General features: G+C 39.1%; 2 protein-coding genes across 4 annotated transcripts in view; one reads left to right on the top strand and one right to left on the bottom strand.

The window, feature by feature from the left end:
• The window catches only part of TXNDC11 (thioredoxin domain containing 11), a 26911-nt gene extending 15633 nt beyond the window's left edge, over nucleotides 1-11278 (top strand). For all 3 annotated transcript variants that reach the window (XM_039560314.1, XM_039560313.1, XM_019281576.2), the window contains 6 exons: nucleotides 470-670; nucleotides 1902-2685; nucleotides 5131-5276; nucleotides 5973-6082; nucleotides 7517-7597; nucleotides 10192-11278. In XM_039560314.1, coding sequence (XP_039416248.1) covers nucleotides 470-670; nucleotides 1902-2685; nucleotides 5131-5276; nucleotides 5973-6082; nucleotides 7517-7597; nucleotides 10192-10819 — 1950 coding nt within the window. In that variant the 3' untranslated portion in view covers nucleotides 10820-11278. The remainder of the gene's footprint in view (nucleotides 1-469; nucleotides 671-1901; nucleotides 2686-5130; nucleotides 5277-5972; nucleotides 6083-7516; nucleotides 7598-10191) is intronic.
• SNN (stannin) lies at nucleotides 10849-13559 on the bottom strand. Its single transcript, XM_010392216.4, has one exon. The coding sequence runs from the start codon at nucleotides 13479-13481 to the stop codon at nucleotides 13218-13220; it is 264 nt and encodes an 87-aa protein (XP_010390518.1). The 5' UTR covers nucleotides 13482-13559; the 3' UTR covers nucleotides 10849-13217.
• Nucleotides 13560-19060: the final 5501 nt, after the last annotated feature.

A 19060-nucleotide genomic window follows, 5' to 3' on the forward strand; every position in this document is an offset into this window, starting at 1 on the left:
GTGAGCACTTTTTGTTACAGATTTCTTTTCTCTGCATTCAGGAATAAGAAATACCAGTTTTAAATGCAGTCATGATGTTTGGTTCTTAAAAGGCTGATTTAAAAAGAGTTACTGAGTAGTGGGAAAAATGTTCTAATATGCTGTAAATTAAAATATGTGATGATACCAGCTTAGAGGTCTTTCACTTACAAAGAAAATTTGTACTATTGAGAATATAAAGATGCAATAAAAGGAAGAGGAGCTTCCCTGGTAGAATCCTTTTTGCTTGTGGATGTTACTATAATCTGATGAGCATTTGGAAAGCTTTTCCAAAGGAAAAGGGTGCATGAAATGCTGAAGTTTGCGGACACTCATTACATTTAGAAAAAGAGTTCTAGTCATTACAGTAACAAAGCATGCAATACTGAAGAACTGCATTTGTTACTAAATCAAGTGAGGACAAAGAACTATTTTTTTTTACCCCTTCAAGATCTATCCAAAAGACATCATGAACTTCACTGCTGAGAACATTTGCAAGTGGGCTCTGGATAATCGGGAGATGCTCATACGTTGGCTGAGACCACATGGTGGGAAAAGCCTTCTTCTAAACAATGAGCTGAAGAAAGGACCAGCACTTCTTATATTTATACCTTACAATCCCCTAGCAGAAAATCATCCTCTTTTAGCTGAAGTAAGTGAAATAAGTTTTTTTTAACTTCAAAAATACTAAAACTTGAGAGCTGTAGTCAGGGGTCTGAGCTTGACTGTGACAGATACCTCATTTTATTTCACTATTCTAAGTATCCAGTTTTGTTTAAAACCACTTTCTCAAGCCATATTATCACAACTCCCTTACACTGGTTTGCGTCTCACACAGCGTGCCTTTGTCTCACTCAACAGCTGTTTAGAACAAGCATCTAACTCTTCTTGACCTCCTCCTTTTTGTGGTAGGTGCTGTGTAAGAAATGCAAATCTTTGCCAGCTGGAACTGAAGACTTGTGTGTTTTGTCTGCCCCATTCTATTTCTCCTCTCCTGTCTTTCCAGAGGGGTAAAACCAGAATGTTATTTGAAATACAGCCCAATCAAACTACTCCGAGCCAATCTGATTTTTATATCCCGTGTGCTCCTTAGTCACCTTCCAATTTTCTCTTCGTCTGAACTGCCTAGGACAGGAGCTTGTGGAGCTGTGCAGAAATGAGATAGGGAAACTAAGAAAGGGAATTCCTTTTATGGTCCATACATATACCTTTTCTCTGCTTTGTTTTACCCTTGGTTATGAAAAGCAAAATGATGATGTAGCATAGGAATGTTTGCATGGAGGGACAGGTTGTTTTTTTCCTATTTTCTTTCTTCTTTCAATATTTTACTGTGCAGAGTACACTTGAGTATTACAACTATATGCCTGTCGTTGGGAGAATACAAACATTGCTTCAGCATTCTTAGTGATTGTACAAAATCTGTGCGCTACCTATGCCAGAAGAAATCTCTATTCCCTTTCCATGTGGGAATGCTTTAATTTATTTTCTCCTCCTATTGGAAAATGAGGGAAATTCAGGAACCTCTACTCACTAACACTTCATGTAGTGGGGTTTAACCATAGAATGTAGTGTTATTGCACTGTAGTAAATCGGATGCATAGAGGACCTTGCAATTAGTGGATGGAATAATATTTTAAAGTGACTTTATTGTTCTCCATATTCAATGTTTATATGCTGAAATACTTGAAAATTTAACTTCTTGTTGTCAAGTGAGAGCCCCTGTAATTTTTTGAAAGAACAAAGATTACTCAGCTTCGTGTTTCTGAAATTCCATCTCTAGTTGCATATAATGTTGTTAAACAGATAACTGCATTTGGGTGAACTGTGTACAGTTAATCTTGATTTTATTTTTTTTTTCCCTCTCTTTTGTTTCCCCCCCATAGATTACCAAAGTGGCCTTGGAATACCACAAGTGTAATAAAAGCCAGGCAGCTGAGCCAGATCTTCAGCACTTAGGAGACTCTGATTCGCCAGCTTTTGATTCCTCTGTAACAGATGCGCATCTGAAGTTCTCCGAAACATTTCCCATAGCCAAGTACCCATGCTGTAACACGGTGGTGCTTCCACAGTGGCACTCAATCTCCAGAACTCACAATGTCTGTGAGCTCTGTGTTAACCAGACTCTTGGTGTCAAGCCAAATAAAGTCCATGTGCCACACTGTAACTTTTTAGAGATAGAAGCAGCTTTGGATTCTTTCTACCTCCAGGAACATACCTTTTTTCAAGTAATATCAAATACCATAGAATGCAGCAATTTCTTAAGTTTCTATAGTCCCTTTAGCTATTACACTGCATGTTGCAGGACAGTAAACAGGCATTTTTTAAGTTTCATTAGTTCTGAAAAGACCATTTTTCAGACCCCCAAAGTAGCATTTTCTTCCCATGGGAAGAAAGATAACACTCAATTTTCTATTCCTCACATTGAGGATAGGAATTGTTTTATTCCTGACCTTAATATTAGTAGCACGAACATTACTGGTCTGAGCTGCAGGACCAACAAAACCTTGAATCTCTATCTACTGGATTCGAATCTCTTTTGGATATATGCAGAGAGACTAGGAGCATCAAGATCTACTCATCTTAAGGAATTTGCTGCCATTGTTGACCTGAAAGAGGAAGTGCACTATGTCCTGGACCAGAATCAGTCACTTGTTGGAGCTACCCTCGGTACAGTATCCACTATACAAATGCTTGAATTCAGGCAATTATGTTTCCAAGCAGGAATGGAAAACTTGCTGCCATTTTGAAAAGTGAGACTACTTTGTGAAGTTAACATTGGGAATTATAATTTATTCTATTCTATTTAGTAGTTAACCAAGCATTTATGAATGATTTTGTTGGCTAGAACAGAATCATGTTGTAGGTGACATAAGAACTAAGTTCCTTATACCAGAATTAATTTACTTTATAAGAAGTGAACCTTAAAATGTGTGATTCTTGACTGCCTAATGCCTTGGTGAATTTTAAAAGCTAAATTAATTTGCATGTGGAAAAAAATTTCTATTCATTTAAAATATTTGATATTACAGAAGATGTTTGTATACTAAGGGTGGTGTTGATGTTTGCTCAGCTGTTTTTTGTACTAAAATATCACAGAATTTTGGGATATACTGACCACTTATCAGCAGAGACTTTCCCATCCTCTTGTCCTCTGAAACTAACTTAAATTGTTTTAAATTTGTTTTGAAAAGTGTGTCTGTTCTCAAGGTAGCAGGGTAGATCTCTGAAGTGGTTGTGGCCAAATCTGCCAATTATTATTTCCTGTCTGAATTGGAGGAGAAAACAAAAAAAAAAAGAAAAAAAACGGGAAAAAAATCTGACAAAACAACTCAAGGATTGCAGTTATGATTTATTTGCAAGTTCTTGAATAAGACAAAATATCCCTAACCATGTGCATTTGCCTGTCATGCTGATGTGCAAAACTGAGTCTACCTTCAGAAAATACTGCGTTTCTTAATGTTAGCTACGTAAGCCAACATGGAAGAAAATTCAGGTATTAAACTGCTCAAGAACACATATCAGTATAATTCTTACAGCACTAATTACAGTTCTTTTTTGCCATCAATCTAAGTACAAAAGTATGCACAACATAGAATAAATAGCCGTGTTATTGTTAAGGATCACATGCAGCCCTGTATCCTGTCTCTATCCCAACCCCTCAGGACAAGACTCTGGAAAAACAAACAAAAACCTCAGTGACCATAAAAAGCTACTTGGGAAATATTAAGATAAGAATGAGGACATAGAAATTTCCTTCCCCTTTGTGCTCCCAGTACTTTCTGTCTCAAACATTTCTTAGGTCACAGGATTTCCTGAGCATGGTGAGGGTTTGTCTGCAGAGCAAGACTCAGTACATTTCTGTTCCATCATTTGAACTTCCAGAAAACTTCTGCTTTTACATATTTTGTCAAGGAGTGTCTGATTTATGCTTGGGGCTTGTGCTTTTTATTTTAATTTTTTTAAATTCCTTAAGATCTTAACTTCTAATATTTCATAAAATCAAACCAGATTGGTGCTTAATACCTTTTTCAGATCTCACTCTTTGCAGATAGTTTCTAGAAAATCAGGAACATGTCTGTAATTAACCCCTTCCTTTCAGTTGCTACTTAATCATGCATAGATATTCCAAATCTGGAGATGTAAAAAGAAAAAAAACCTCTTTTGGCCTGGTGTGAGAATTTAATGAAATGCTGAATAGTTAATAAAGAGCTAAGTGTACTGCTGTTTGCATTTCAGAGATAAACTTGATGGTCTGGTATTTTGTATATCTGTACAAAAGTGACAGTTTTACTTGGGCTTAGTTTTTGTGCTGGCAATACAAGCACAAGGTTGTTTCTATTTGACCAAACAATTATTTTTATTGTTTTTCATATTTTACCTTTTGTCTTGATTATTGAATAATCTTATTTTTTAATGCACAGAATAATACTTCTCTATCCAAGTTGAAAAGAAGGATATTGCTGATATCTTGCAGCAATTGAGAGAATGTAGTTCAGGCTCAGAGTAGTGTAGCTGAAGGTAGTTGAGGGCTTTGGAGCTTACTTTAAATTTTTACCAGTGGCCAGCTACTTGTTACATATCTTAAGATTAAGGAGAAAGTAGAACAAAGAGAAAGGTGGTCCCTGGTAGACAAAAGGGGGTTGGTTGTATTGGCATGGTAATAGCAGATATTTAAAGGTCCAAAGAAGGGAATTGCAGAGAAAGTAATTAAAAATGGAAGAAAAAATGCAAATAAATGTGGAACTAAGTGGAGCCTTTCAAGATAATGTAGGTGTTCATAAATAGTAACCTCTCCATTTTTTTACTTAGCAGGTATGTGGTTAGGAGAACAGAATATTATTATTATAGCACATTGATACAAGATTAAAGTCTGGTGTGGCAAGTGACAAGACTGTAATGAGCAAATTAAAAAAAAAGAGCAGTGAAACTTTTTCCTGTTTTCACATCAGTTGTGGTTACTCAAGAGTTGATCCAAAACTTAGAAATTAATGACATGAACCCAGGTTTCAGTTTGTATTTTCTCTGTACGTTCTTCTGGATTCTAAAGCAAAAACTGCCAAAATCACCTTTGCAAAACTGAAATAACTTTGTTATGTATCAATTTCATTTCAGAGAACTTCATTAAAAATTTCAGTGTTCTCTACAGTCCCTTGAAAAGGCATCTGGTTGATGACCCTTCAGTCCATTTTCATGAACAGCATGTGGTCACTGAAGTGACCACAAACACCTTTCACAAGACCGTGTTCCTGAGTGCCAAGGTACACCGCGTTACTCAACAGCTTTCTTGCAGATAATGGCACAGATTTTAAGGAGGGGTCTCAGTCTTGTTTAATATTGATATGCTTTTCTTACTTGTAACATAAAATATGGTGTTCTGTAAAAATTCAAAGCCTTTCCAATTGCATGCCATAAAAATAGATGTCATCCTGAGTACAGTTAAATTACCTTGATTTTTTAAAATACATGATTGTGAGGATTAATTAATATCCATTGTCATTCAACTCTGCAGTGAATGTCTGCATCTCCAGCTGGTTTCCAGCAGCCCCAGCCCCTGCTTTGCTAGTCAGAGGCAGAAAGCAGAAGTCTGGACATCATTTTTTTCCCCCCCATATGAAATGTACAGTCAGTGTTAGATATATAGGAATTTAAGATTGCAAAAGAATCTTGGGAAGTGTAGTAAAGTTTGGTGCATTTTCACTTAAAGGGAATGATGCTAAACTAAGTAATTTTTTTGTTTTGACTTTATGGAAAGAGAATTCCCCAAGAATTTTTGTGTTGACTCAGTAGTCAGAGGGCAGCAGTGAAAAACTTATTATAATAAAGTTCATTAATACTAGGAAAAAATTGGCTTTCACGTTTCAAGAGTTCCCATGCTAGATGTTGTGAAAACTACTCCTCCTTTCTGCAGATTTCCTCCAATAGATAATCAAACTCTTCTCCATTTCATTTTCCAGAATGTCTTGCTGCTCTATTATGCACAGTGGTGTGGATTCTGTGCTTCTCTTAATCACATTTTTATTCAACTTGCTCGTCTTTTGCCTCCCGACAGTTTCACCGTGGCAAGGTAAAAAGATTTTAATTTCATCTTTCCAGAATAATGTAAGATCATTGAGGTCATCAGCCTAGAAAATAAATACTTTTTTTCTCTCTACAACCATGCAATATAGATTTGAATGTCATCTGCTTAATATTTCTTTGAATGCATTGTTTTGTTTTCCTTTGTATAAATGTGGTGGTTTTCAATCTCACTGCCATAGTTATCAACTTCCATTAAAATTAATTTTTAAACTGTGCAATTAACCTTGAAACTTCCTAATTTCAGGAAGTGAATCGATAACTTTCTGATGATTTGTAGCAAATAGTAATATGCTATTTGTATATATGTCTTTGTTAGCAACACCATTTTCATCACAAATCTAAAACAGCAACCTACATCCTACTATAAAGAAAATTAACTCTATCCCAGCCAAAACCAGTGTACAGAAATATATCTATATATGCATGTGTATAATGTATATTTTAAATATATATATTAAAATATATTTTTATATGTAAAAAAGACATGTTTTTCTTTGGTGTTTCCAGGGTTTTTAATGTTTCAGTTGCACTGAAACATTTTTGTTCATGTGTGTGATAATAATGCATAAATACTTAAAATATCTGCTCTGATTGCATCTTTGATTCTGACTAAACTTACTCCAGGAGACAGCATGAGATGTAGAGAAAAACTTAATCAGTTAATAATCTGGATTTTCGTCCCCTGTTTATAATTGTGGCTTTATTGCCACAGATGTGATGTTATTCCCAAGGCTACACCTGTTCTCTTGCCCGACTTTGAAGTTCTCTCATTTGCTCCATTGTTTTCACAGCAGTATTACTGATGTGATTGTCTGTTTAGTTCTATAATAATTTGTAATTAATAAGAATTTTATTTGTGAAAAGAAACCCTAAAATGCAGAAAAAAACCAGTAACAAACAGTTGCATCAAGTGTTCCTTTCTACACAGAGCTTTAGGAAAAAAAAAGCCTTTAAGAATGTGCTTGTCCTTGGAAGTAGCAAAGTAATTTACTCCCAAAACTGCTCAAGGGGACAATATTAAGAGAGATGTACTTGAGGAACAAATTAATGAATAGGAATAACTTGTCTCATGTTTGGCATGTCTGTCTCAGAAAAAAGGTGTGTACACAATGCATGCACTGTGTAGACAGTGAGCGACTGGGGTTTAATTGATGGCTGAGAGCAGTTGCATTATTGAACATATTTTTCTAGAGAAAAAACCCCACAGATATTTCTTAAACTGACAGTCATCATCTTGAATATTGGTAATTATATCTGCTGACTCATATGCACAATGTATTTCTGGCATAACACATTTAGACTTACTTTCACAGATACTTAAATTTCCTTCTTCCCAATCCCTAAAATGGCATTTTACAAGAAAAAAATTGCAGATTGTTTATCTGCCTGTTCTCTTCATCAGTATGTCTCTTCCTCACAGAATTGATGTAACTCGAAATGACCTTCCCTGGGAATTTATGACAGACCGTCTCCCAACCATTTTATTTTTTCCTCATCAGAGGTAATGTAATTCTTTTCCCTGTGGATTTTTAACTTCCATTTTACTAAGCTTCAGCAATTATCTGGTTACGTGTCTTAGCAGAGAAAAAAGCCAAAACGTAATTCATTTCCATATATGCATTCTTACTTCATACATATTCTAATTAAAAAAAACCCCACCAGCAAAACAACAAAATAACCCAACCAACAGTCACCGATTTCCACCCTTCTCCCTCAAGGACTCTTACTATCAGCAAATGGGAAGTCAGACTGTTAGTACTGGGCAGTGACCTACCACCAAATCTTTAAACCTGTGCCTTAAGTTTTGCCATTCATGTTTTAATCCAGTACAGTTTTGTTTATATCAGTATATATACCCCATTTCTTCTCCCATCTCCCTATTTCTTTTCATAGGTACTCATTTTGTCTTGGTCTCTGTAATGCTCTAGACAGTCTCTGGAGGGACAGACTGAGTAGTTGTAATAAGATTATTTTTGTAATCTTCCAACTGGTTTTATAAAGGTACCTTACCTCTAGGCATTGCTTTCACTCCTGCTTTTCCTTTTCAGTGTTTTTTTATATTTTGCTGCATGTAGGTAATCAAGAAAATTAGGATCTGATAGTATTTTGTAGTATCTGTAGCACTACTAGAGTAGTCATACATTCATTTTGGATATGAAGGTGTCTCATATTAAGGCTTTTTATGCAGCTTCTTATCCATTTGCCTTATGTGACAATTTTTGCAAATCAACTCTGTTCTCAATTTCTTTCTACCACATGCTGTTAATATTTTGCTTTGCTATTTGTTTTACATAGCCTTTTAGCTTCTTTGATACATGCTGTGGTTTTGATCAATAAAAATGGATGATGATGTAGTAAAACATTACCACAGTATAATGAGTCATGTTTGATTTAGCATAGACTATTTTTTGCCTAAATTGTGTCATGATTCATTAATCTGGGATGGGAGCTGATTGTCAGCTGAGAAACTGCTGATGGTAATTACAAGAGTAACTTGGTTGATCACCAGCAGTCTGCAGAGGAGGAAAACTCATGGTGCTTACTCTGCCAGAAATAGCCTAATCTTGGTGAGCAGGAGCCTCATCTGACTGAAGTTCTTGAATTATTGATAAAATATGGTTATCTATCTTCTACCTGAAGTACAATAAGTAGTTTTCAGTAAATGAAATTAAATGTTTTTATATCCCACATGCTTATGAGTTGGATTTCACAGAAGGCATTGTTCAGGGAAGTGTAATTGGTAACTGAGGAACTCCCCTGTTCCAGATGCGTGTTGTGATTCAGGACATAGTATCACACACGGGGACACAAGAGTTGTCCGTGGTGTGGTGTGTGTTGTACAGGAGCATCATGAGGCTTTGGCATTATACTTGAATCTGGCTTTCTTGCTTTGCAATGATTTTTGTTTGGACTTACTCTATGTCCTTTACTCTAGTGATGAATTTGACAGCCAGAGGGAAGCAAACTAAGCTTTTCTTGTTTCAATGGCTGCCTCAGGAAGGAGAATACGCTGCTGACTGGCAAAGCTGGAGGAGACCCAGAGTGATAAACTATTAGCTGGCTTCCCAGTTACACATAGTGAGGTGGAAGTGGCTGTGCTGCAGGAGGGAGTGAACTTGTGTTATACGGGAACATACTGAGTGAAAGGCTGAAGATGGAACTGGTTCAGAAAGAGAAGAGCAAGAGTTAGTTCCAGTCTAGTCCTTAGTGGACAATTTAGCCTCGTGTGTGTGCACAGGGTCCACAAAGGGCAGTAAGTGCAACATTTGTCACAGCTGGAGCTGGTGTTTTTTAGTAGTTGGTAGTCTTGAGGAAGAAATTTGGTACTTGCTGTTCTTGACCTCTCTTACTAGGCTGTAACAGGTTATGGAGTTGCAGAAAGCAGGGGGCTTACCTGCTCCATATGCTGGGTTTAGTCTTCACAGCTTTGGGGGAGAGAACACCAACAAAAACCAACAGAAAAACATTGTTTGGTTTGCTTCCTTCATCACCTCTGACATAAAGCAGTAAGAGGAACAAGTAAAGAGACTTTTTTTTTATTGACAGCAAAAGGGCCTTACTTCTGACTGAAGTGACTTACTGTTTAAAAGCAAACTGCTCCCTTGCAGTGGCTTTCACATGCTGGAACACACTAAGCTACTGCTTCCAGGGTAAGAGAGAGGTTCAAAATAGTCATTTCCCATCAGGTAGCTTTATGTATCTGGACTTAAATTCTAATAATGTATGTAGACTTACGAACATTTAAATGTCATCCTTCAACTTAAAAATATTAATGGCACACACAGCACTGCTGCTGTATGTACTTCAAGCTCATAACCCATGACCATGATACTTCTTTAAGAGTGAAGTCTGTTTTCTGAGATTTAACAGAATTTTTTCTTCAAATACTAGTCCCATGCAGATATTTATTATAGCACCCAGACTGGAACACAGGGAAAAGAGTTCATCAATCTGTGTGCTCTATCTTTATTACAGTTTAGGTTTCTCTTAGCTGCTGTACTAACCATACTTGATAAAAAATAAGATACCAAGTTGGAGTTGAACAGCAGCTGCTTAGATAAAATTATCATTGCTTAACTTGTTATGTCTTTCTAGGAAGGAGCAAAGTGTGAAGTTCCCGGAAGACTTCTCAGTTAACCTTCCTAATCTCCTGAAATTTATTTTACATCACTCAAGTCTTTCTCCATCAGAGCCCTGTACCAAAGAATGCCTACATAAAGAGTCAGTTCTACAGCAAGGACACATCTCACATTTAGAGAGAGAAATTCAGAAGTTAAGATCAGAAATCAGTGCCCTTCATCAGGCCCATGACCAGCTTGAAGCACAGCTTTCTGAAGCCAGGAGAGAGGAGCAGAGACTACAGCAGCAAAAACACACACTGGAAAAGCAGCACAAAACTCTGCAGCTCCACAGTGAGCAGTTACAGGCCACATATGACCAGAAGAATCAAGAATTGTTAGAAATGGCTGAAAAGCTTCATGAATTAGCTGATGCATCAGAAAACCTCCTTAAAGAGAATGCTTTACTGAGAATTCTGGTGGCAGCAAGGGGAGAAAAGCTACAGAGAAAAGATGAAATTAAAGAACCCCTTCAATCTGAGCGAACACTTTCTGAAGATAATGATCTATCACTTTCAACAGCTACTGCCACTTCAGAGGACAAAAGGATTGACAATATTGATACCATAGAGACAGAGCACAGTAGTGGAAATAGGACAGAATAATTGCTTATACCAAGTCAAATGATGCAGTATTGGGTAGGTATTTATGCAAATTTTATTGACATTCATTGTAAATAAAGACAAGATTCTTCCCCCACATGATCTAGAAAAAGAAAAATCAAATGGAGTATTTTTATATACTTGAACAACTTATTAGATACCCCCATCTTAAGAGAAGAGGAGAACGGAAAACACTTTCTGCACTTTACTATTGCACTAACTTGCAAACACCTATCCATTTAAATTAAAGATACTGGTTTGTAGGGGTAACAGTGAAGCACCTCTGACTAAGGACCAGTTAGTTTTCACTGGCTTTCTCTTACAGCTGCTAGAAGGGAAATTAGACCTTTGATTTATACTTTTCCATAATTTCTGAAGTTTGCCCTTTACACTGCATTCTCTTTGCTGAATTAAAATAGATACTTCATCTGTGTAATCAGTAAACTTGAATGGACAAAGTCATCTTGCTACAACTGTTCTGTTCTATAACTTCCAGCACTTTGTATCACTTTTGTATACTGGTATTCTGACTGTCCTGGAAACCACAAGAGCCATGTGTGAACTGTTCTCTACTGAAAACTAAAGGAAGTCTTACTGAATTAATCCTTTTTTCTTTGCTTTTAAAAGGTCTGGAATACAGCAAGTGTACAGGTCTGACTATACATGCAAGTCTCTTAAGAGTAGCATCTTAAAAAAGCACATGTCGGGGTAAGAACATTATCAGCTGTACCCCATATGTTGTACTCAAGAGGCAACAGCAAGAGCTTTTTGCTACTTTTTTGCTACTGACAGCATTTATTTGGCTTCAAATTATAGCTTTCAATTTAAAAACCACAAATGTAGCACTAACAAAGCAATTCAACCTCTTAGTGTAAAAGAAGGGGACAACTTACTGTCTAGGCCATTCTTGTCTTGCATATAGTTAAAATTCTCAAGCAAGCTTGCTAGGCCTTAAGTTATTCCATATGTACAGGTACAAGAAGCAAATCTCATGCTTCCTCTGGAGCTGAATTAAGGCTAGGCAATTAAGTGTTTAAAAATACCAGTATGCAAAGGAGGCCATGTATAAAGTAATAGAAAACAGGCCAGTGACCTCTAAAGCATGTGTGCCTACACAGAGTTTTAGAATATGTAAGCTGCCATTGGTTGCTCAATGTTGTTTCTTCTCCTCCCCTTTCTGGCTTTTTCCCCCAGACGTTTGCAGTCCAGAACATCCCATTTAACACCTTTTTACAGTTCGTATAGCTGAACTACAGCACAGAGCAGGAAATGTATGTTCTCTGGAAGGACTTGGCCATTGCTAGCTAAAAACTTCTACTGACCAGCAATAACCCTTGCCCCTACCAACAGTAGAAAAGACTGAAACTTCTACTGTTGTAGTACAGTTCAATCAAAAGTTATATACAAGATACATTAACTGAATTCTAGAGTTGGCTGACTGTAGACTAAAATACCTTTTTATAACAGGCTGTTAACATACACCCTATCTGCTAAGTACACAAACTAGGGTTCTGGGAAGAATTCATACTAGTTGCACTTAAGCCAGTTTTGCTAAGTAATCACTTCTGCAGTTTCAGCACACAGACCTATGGAAGAGAAAAAGTCTGCTCTACTGCCATTCAAACACCTGGAAACCTTCTGGACTTCCCCTGAGGGTTCAGTATCCATCATTAGTTTCCATGTTAGAATCCATCAAAATGGCAGTTTCCTTGCAGTAGCTACATAGAGAACTCAGTCCTAGCAGCTTGGAGCTTAAACAACATAGCTGCAACTAAAGGAACTCTTCCTTCTTGTAGCTCCTGTGTGTCCTCCCTCAGCATATGACTAAATGCTTATCCCTTTTCAAATGAAGTACTCTGCATCAGCCCAATAAACTGTTCAAAGTTCTGACTTAATGGCTGCACACTCAATGTCATAGCAGAAGCAAGCTTTAACTGCAGATTTGGTTTTGAAGGTCTGGAGTCCCCTTGTGTATTACATACAAGTGCATCATATTCCCATATGCTACAGAACACAAAGCAAGAAGTTTCTGGCAGCCTATTTACAGTTCACAGTTGTAAAGTAGTTTACATTACAGTAGTAGTTCCATCAAAATAGGCTCAGCTAAACATTCAAGTAACAAAAAACAGTAGTAGTCTCTTCACACCAGAGTATCCCTGTGCCCATTGCCGGCAACGGACATTATGCCAGGCGAGTCAGCTCCTGCCATTGAGGAATTAGGATACACAGTCAATGCACAGTGCAACTTCTCAGTGCACACAGTTGCAAACAAAGCTTATTTAATTCTCATCAGGGTGTGTTGCGATGAATGGTGTGCACGTGACCAGGTTTTTCACAGTATTGAGATGCTTCTGCTGGTTACACGTCACGAGCATAGTCCATCTGCATGTGTTGCTCCGAGTTAGCTGTGTACTTCTGGGCCATTTGGAGTTAGTTTTGCTTTCCTTTCCACACAAGGTCCTTTAGCAGAGTACTGCACCAGCAGAAAGGGCTCTTTGGTTTCTCCTTCGCCCACAATGCTTTCCTCATCCTCAGACTGGCTGATCTTCTGCAGCCGCAGGTAGCACCAGCAGCCCAGGATCAGGGCTCCCAGAGCTGCAATAGCGATCAGGGTAACAATGACAGTCACCACTCCGGTGGTGGGGCTGTGATCCGTGATAGACATGGCCAATAGTTCAGGCTGTACTCTTCTTCAAGGAGATTTTTCTGTCCTCACTATCAGTCTTGATGCATCTTCGAACTCCTGCAGGGTTAAAAATAAGTAATGAAGTTGTACAGTTTTACCGCACTCAGCAAGATTATATTCATGGCTGGTATCCTCCACCAGGGCATGGGACTCTCTTGCACTTAGTGCTTTGTGCTGTTCAGTCATAGAATCACAGAACCATGTTTTGGCTCTTGACATGCTTGTTGAGATAGCACATCATCAGCATACTAAGAGGTAGCAATTTTTACGTGGAGATGCAAGATGAGACAAAGCTGTATGGAATTTATACAGTTCAGTATAGGGAGATTTAAGACTATTGATACAAATGCTGTATCACAAGTCAGATCTCAAATCCATGACAAGGTAGCAATTCAGCTACCTCTAGTTTTCCTCAAGGAATCCTACAGAAACAGTATATTTGAGTGTCTGGCCCTTTTTAAAATTTAATTTACAACCCTCCTTCTTACATACTAAGAATTTCAGGATTGGTAAGCTAATTGTGAAGGTAATTACAGTGCTAATGCATTACTGTAAGTCTGTCCTTAACAGTGGTCTGCTTACAAGGGCTGAGTACACGCTAATTAATTGTTTGTTCACTGAGCTGATAAACACACATAAAACATCTGTTGCTTTTTTCATAAAAAGCAGTTAGAGCTATACTTAAGACTAATGAAGCACAATGGGAATATCATTATTTTAAGCTTCTGCTCCTCTTAGTGGCTTTAAAACCATAAGAGAAAGGCAGCCTGTTAGGACCACAGCTGGAATTGGAAGAGAGGCAGCAGGCAGGAAATTGGAAGATCTCCAAGAGTTCCTTAGTTTGCTGTAGTTTGAGCAGGACAAAAATGTACAGGTAATGTCTTTTGCTACTTCCCCTTCCAAATTCACAACCCTATTTAAAAAGTCACGTGAGCCTTGTCTTCAGTTTCCAAGTTACTGTTTACAAAGCTGATAGCTTCACTTTTCTTCCTTCGGCTAGGACATAAGTAAGTATGCATTCATTAGCTTTTCTCTCCTACTACCCTAGGTCTTCAACAAAACACAAACTCATGGAAGACTTTAGTAGAGACCAGAGCCAGTCCTACTCAAGAAAAGTCTCTTACCTCTGTGCTATTGTAAAAATCAGGGTAGGGCTCAGTACTGCCATTTCAGGTACAAAAGGTGCAGTACCCAAAGGCTCTAAGGCCATCTGTAAGTGCGCACCTGCCTTTCTCCTGACCTGTACCCAACTGACTAGCAGTGGGGTAACAGAGTATCTTCTGGCTGCCAGTCTGTTGAGGGTCACATAGACCTATCCAAGAAAGGCTCTTCCTCACCATCACTGCTGCAGTCTCAGCTGCAGGTGCAGCATCTTCATACAAAAACTCCTCAGGAGAAGTCAGTCTTCAACCTTGAGCCGGGACCACTGGGTGTGTAACACAGTGAGTGTTACCCACTGCACCAGAAGTCTCACCTGCATTTCAACATGAGTCAAGGCAATTGCAGTGCAGGATCTTTACCAAGACAGCTCAAGCCAGAGACTAAGTTTGTTCCCTGATGTCTCATACAATGACAGACCCATGTGTATCACCATTTCAGCAAGGACACCTCCACTACAAAGGAATTCAGCATGTGTCATTAGAGTCCAGTGTCACATAACTTGCAGACACTCTGGTTACATTCCCAGCCCTGTAAACTACAGCAATCAATAGCTTGTAGTGTATCTGATACAATCAGCCAAGTTCTGCAGACCCAGTTTTGCTTAAGTAGTAAAACCAAACCTGACCACACCGCACACCCTCAGCAGGGCTGTGTGCCCACTGCAGCCAGAGAAGTGTATGATTTGTCACAATCACCTTGGTTCTGCAATGCTTATTCAACACAGGGTGATCAGCTGAGGGTGATTAAGAGTGACTTCCATGTAGTTCACTTTCCTCAGGGCATGTCTGAACAGCAGCACTGTTTGATCCAGCCAAAACAGTACAGCATCAGCATAAAAGATACTTTACCTTGCTTCTCATGCAGGCACTGCATGGCTACACTGAAACCTCTTCTGCAGCTTGCACCATTGCAAGCAGCAATGACAACCTACCGTTCCTCTACAGCAGTTTGGGGCAGCATATAGCCTTACATTAAGCAGTTACTATCACCTAGGAAATAATTTTTCACAGTGGAAACTATTGCAGATGCTACCCCTCTGCCAGTCTGACTGAGTAGACAGCATCAACTGTATAAACTATGAAACTTTGCACATCACCAGCCTCTGCATCACCAGGATCTTCTGGCAATCTTGTTTCAGGACACACGAGACTGATTTATGCTGACTAAATTTTGAGTCCAAATTCGAGTGCAACATAGCAACTTACAGATTCCTCTTGAAGATCTTTCTTGGCCAAATCCATAGGTTTTTAAAAATCCAAATGTTTTCTATTTGGTTTACAATTCAAACCACTTCTCAATGACAAAAGTGTAGGCATCCTTCCTTCAGGCATATCCTCTTCCCACACAGGTACCTGAGAGCCACCACCCTATATAAAGTCTGGTATGAAGCATCTGTACAGATTAACAGTGGCACAAACAACTATTTAATAGTGCATGACAGTAGCTTTAGATAGTTTCAAAGCTATAGTGTTGCTAGCTCACACTGCTGTTTTTCTGGCCTTAGGCCACAACTAGTTCTAGTTCAGACTCACTTTCCCCTTACAGCCTACCTGAGCTAAAAATCCCCCATGAGCATACCAGGCACAGCAATGCCTTCATTTATCACTTCTGCTGTAAGATATTAGAGGCTGTAAATTCCTGATCTTCAAAGGGATTGCCAGCACCATCCATATACATTTGGTGGCACTTAGAAAGCTATGTCCCTTCCCACCACAGTTGCTATCAAATCAAGCATCTAAGCGTATTTACTCACAAGCAAGATTAGTCAGATCACTGGCGTGAACTGCAAATAGCCTGTTTCAGTTCTTACAGCAATCAAGCCGTGAAAACATCAGCTAGAAATCATTTTTCCATGCATAACTTGCTGCTTTTCTTTTTTGCCTAATACCAGCTTCTACTCAGAAATTCGTTTGTGAAGTTTTATTATGCAATTCAGAAGCTGTAACTAGAGGACAAACAGGCAATTTAAATTGCAGAAGGCTGCTAGGGGACAAATGCAGTGCAAGACTGGAATTAGTTTCTAAACCAAGTTTTTCATTATTACAGGCATTATGCTGCTAAGTTCACTATTATTAATGCCTGCAGGTATGTTTCACTGCTACCATTCAAGCCAAAGCTATAGGAAGAGGCTTCAAAAGCAAATTTACTACAGTTCACCCAAATATACTAAAGTTCTCATCAAGCAGTCATGTTCAAGGTTCAAGTATTAAGTCTTTGGGCTTTTTTTTCTTTTTTTTTTGGGGGGGTGGGGGGGGGTGGCAGGGAGGGGAGGAGATGGGAGCTACTGTCTTATAGTATTCCACCTAAATTAACTGGGGCACAGTAAAGGAAATGAGAATAAAACTACCAAGAGTGGCCTTCAGCTTAATTCTTTTTTAAAAAAATCAGTAAAAGCTGTTTAGTTAAAAAGCCTCCAACAACAGCTTGTAATCAACATGCTTCTAATTGTGAAAAATGCTTTCTTCTATTTCTGCTAGTAAAATCCCTTTTGAGGAATGCTGCATACTATCATAATAGCATCTTTTTTGCCAATGGAAGACAAGGGGAAAAGCCACTGGGAAGATCAGTGCTGTACATTTACCACTGGCACACAAGCATGTACAGCACCCACACTATCCAGCCACAGAAAGCAAGGCCTTTACAATACAGGAGTGCTCAGGCTTCACCATTGCAAAAAAAAAAAAACAAAAAAAACAAAAAAGGCATCACTGTTATTCTTCATTAACTCCAGTTAATACCACCTCTTTCTGATAATGCCAAGTTACCTTGCACAAGCTGGGGCTTGGCCGGAGGCTATTTTAGAAGCAGGGAGCTGTTTAGTAGAAGGCTTCAATGCAAATCATCTTTTCCCAACCCCTGTTAGTTTTGATGAGGAATAAAAGAACAGGGCTTTTCTGTGGCTAATTAGCTGTGGAGAGTATTCCAAGAACTTAGCATTCAAGCAACTGTTAGAAACTCTAGAGGGAAAGCCAATACCTAACAGCATTGGCTGGACCAGCAGTTAGTTCCCACATGAGGTGTAGTGGTGCCTTACACTTAATCAAGACTCACTTTTAAAGCTTTGCACCAAGCTAAACCACACAGAAGTTGATAGTTTACAGAAGACAACAAGACGGAGAGATGAGAGAGTAGCGGTCTAAGATGTTTTCCAGACATGACAACAGTTTCAAGAGCAGACAGACTTTCTCAGCAGCACAGCAAGTGGAAGAGGTTTATGCTGTAACTGCCTGTCAGGCAAGTCAGCCAGTCAATGCAGAACTGGAAACAGGCTTGTAGTGTTAAGACCATGTTTGCTTCAGAGGCAATTGCATGGCTTGCAAAACATCTGTCAGACTCCAGATTTTTATCTGTCAGTGTCACATCCACATGGAGCTCTAATGAAAAGTCTGTCCTGACATGATAACAGTCAATTCTGACATTCCATTACCAGAAGTAACATGTTGTATACATCCCCTGGCATAGCTTAATTCTTGATATATTAGAAAAATTGCTGAGATGCCAACATTTAGTTTGCTGATAAAAACATGTTTTTCTATTTAGATTCAAGGTAGCTCTCCAAGTGTGTAGTTTCGGGTTTGTTTTTTTTTTTAATGGCTTTGTCTAACAGCAGCTACACAGCACCTGATGTTTCTGATAGTCAAACAGTTTTTATACGCAGCTCAAATCTTCAGACAGCAAGTACTCCAGGAGTCAGTCACATACCTGCACCAAGCAGCTCTGGCTAGGAGTCCTCTATGCAGAGTTTCTGAGTCACCTTATTAGAAAGGCAAAGGTCACACTGGTTTTGGATCTTGTCTGGTAAGTCTTCCCTCTCGCTCTTCCCCTGTGGAGAGGGAACACATTGGTCTCTAGCTGCTGCTCTGCATCCTGAGTGCCTTTCACTTTTGGCTTTCCAGTTACATAATCACGTTTAACTACTGGCTTCTGGCACAAGCTGTCAGGGAAAGATCACTTACTGTTTCACCTACCTGCTAATCAAGGCAAGAGTCTCACAAGTGGTTTCAAGTTCTTTAGGGTTATTCAAAAGCAACATCTACTGACAAATGTAATGTCTACACCTGCATTTGTGTCAGGAAAAGGAAGAGCACGAGACGGCACGGTACACTGCAGATACTCAGAGGAAGGAACAAGACTCAGTTTGAACAACTTGCGTTACCGAAAACTCCCGAACTGTCATAAAGGTCGGTTTGGACATACCCTGCAACACGTACCGAACTCCTCGCATTGGGCGAACAGGGACGAGCCTCTCCTTCCGAAAGGAGCCCGGCGCCCACCGCGAGCAGCCGCCGACGAGCCGTGAGGCATCGCCTTGTGACTGCAGCACGGCAGGGCGGCTGCAAACCGCCAGGAGACGGGGCCGAGCCCCGGGGCAAACGGCGAAGCAGCACGGGCCGCCC

Source organism: Corvus cornix, chromosome 14 (genome assembly GCF_000738735.6).
Source record: "Corvus cornix cornix isolate S_Up_H32 chromosome 14, ASM73873v5, whole genome shotgun sequence".
Lineage (NCBI taxonomy): Eukaryota > Metazoa > Chordata > Aves > Passeriformes > Corvidae > Corvus > Corvus cornix.

Coding starts and splice junctions, on each gene's coding strand:
- SNN (XM_010392216.4), bottom strand. CDS start 13,481: ATGTCTATCACGGATCACAGCCCCACCACCGGAGTGGTGACTGTCATT.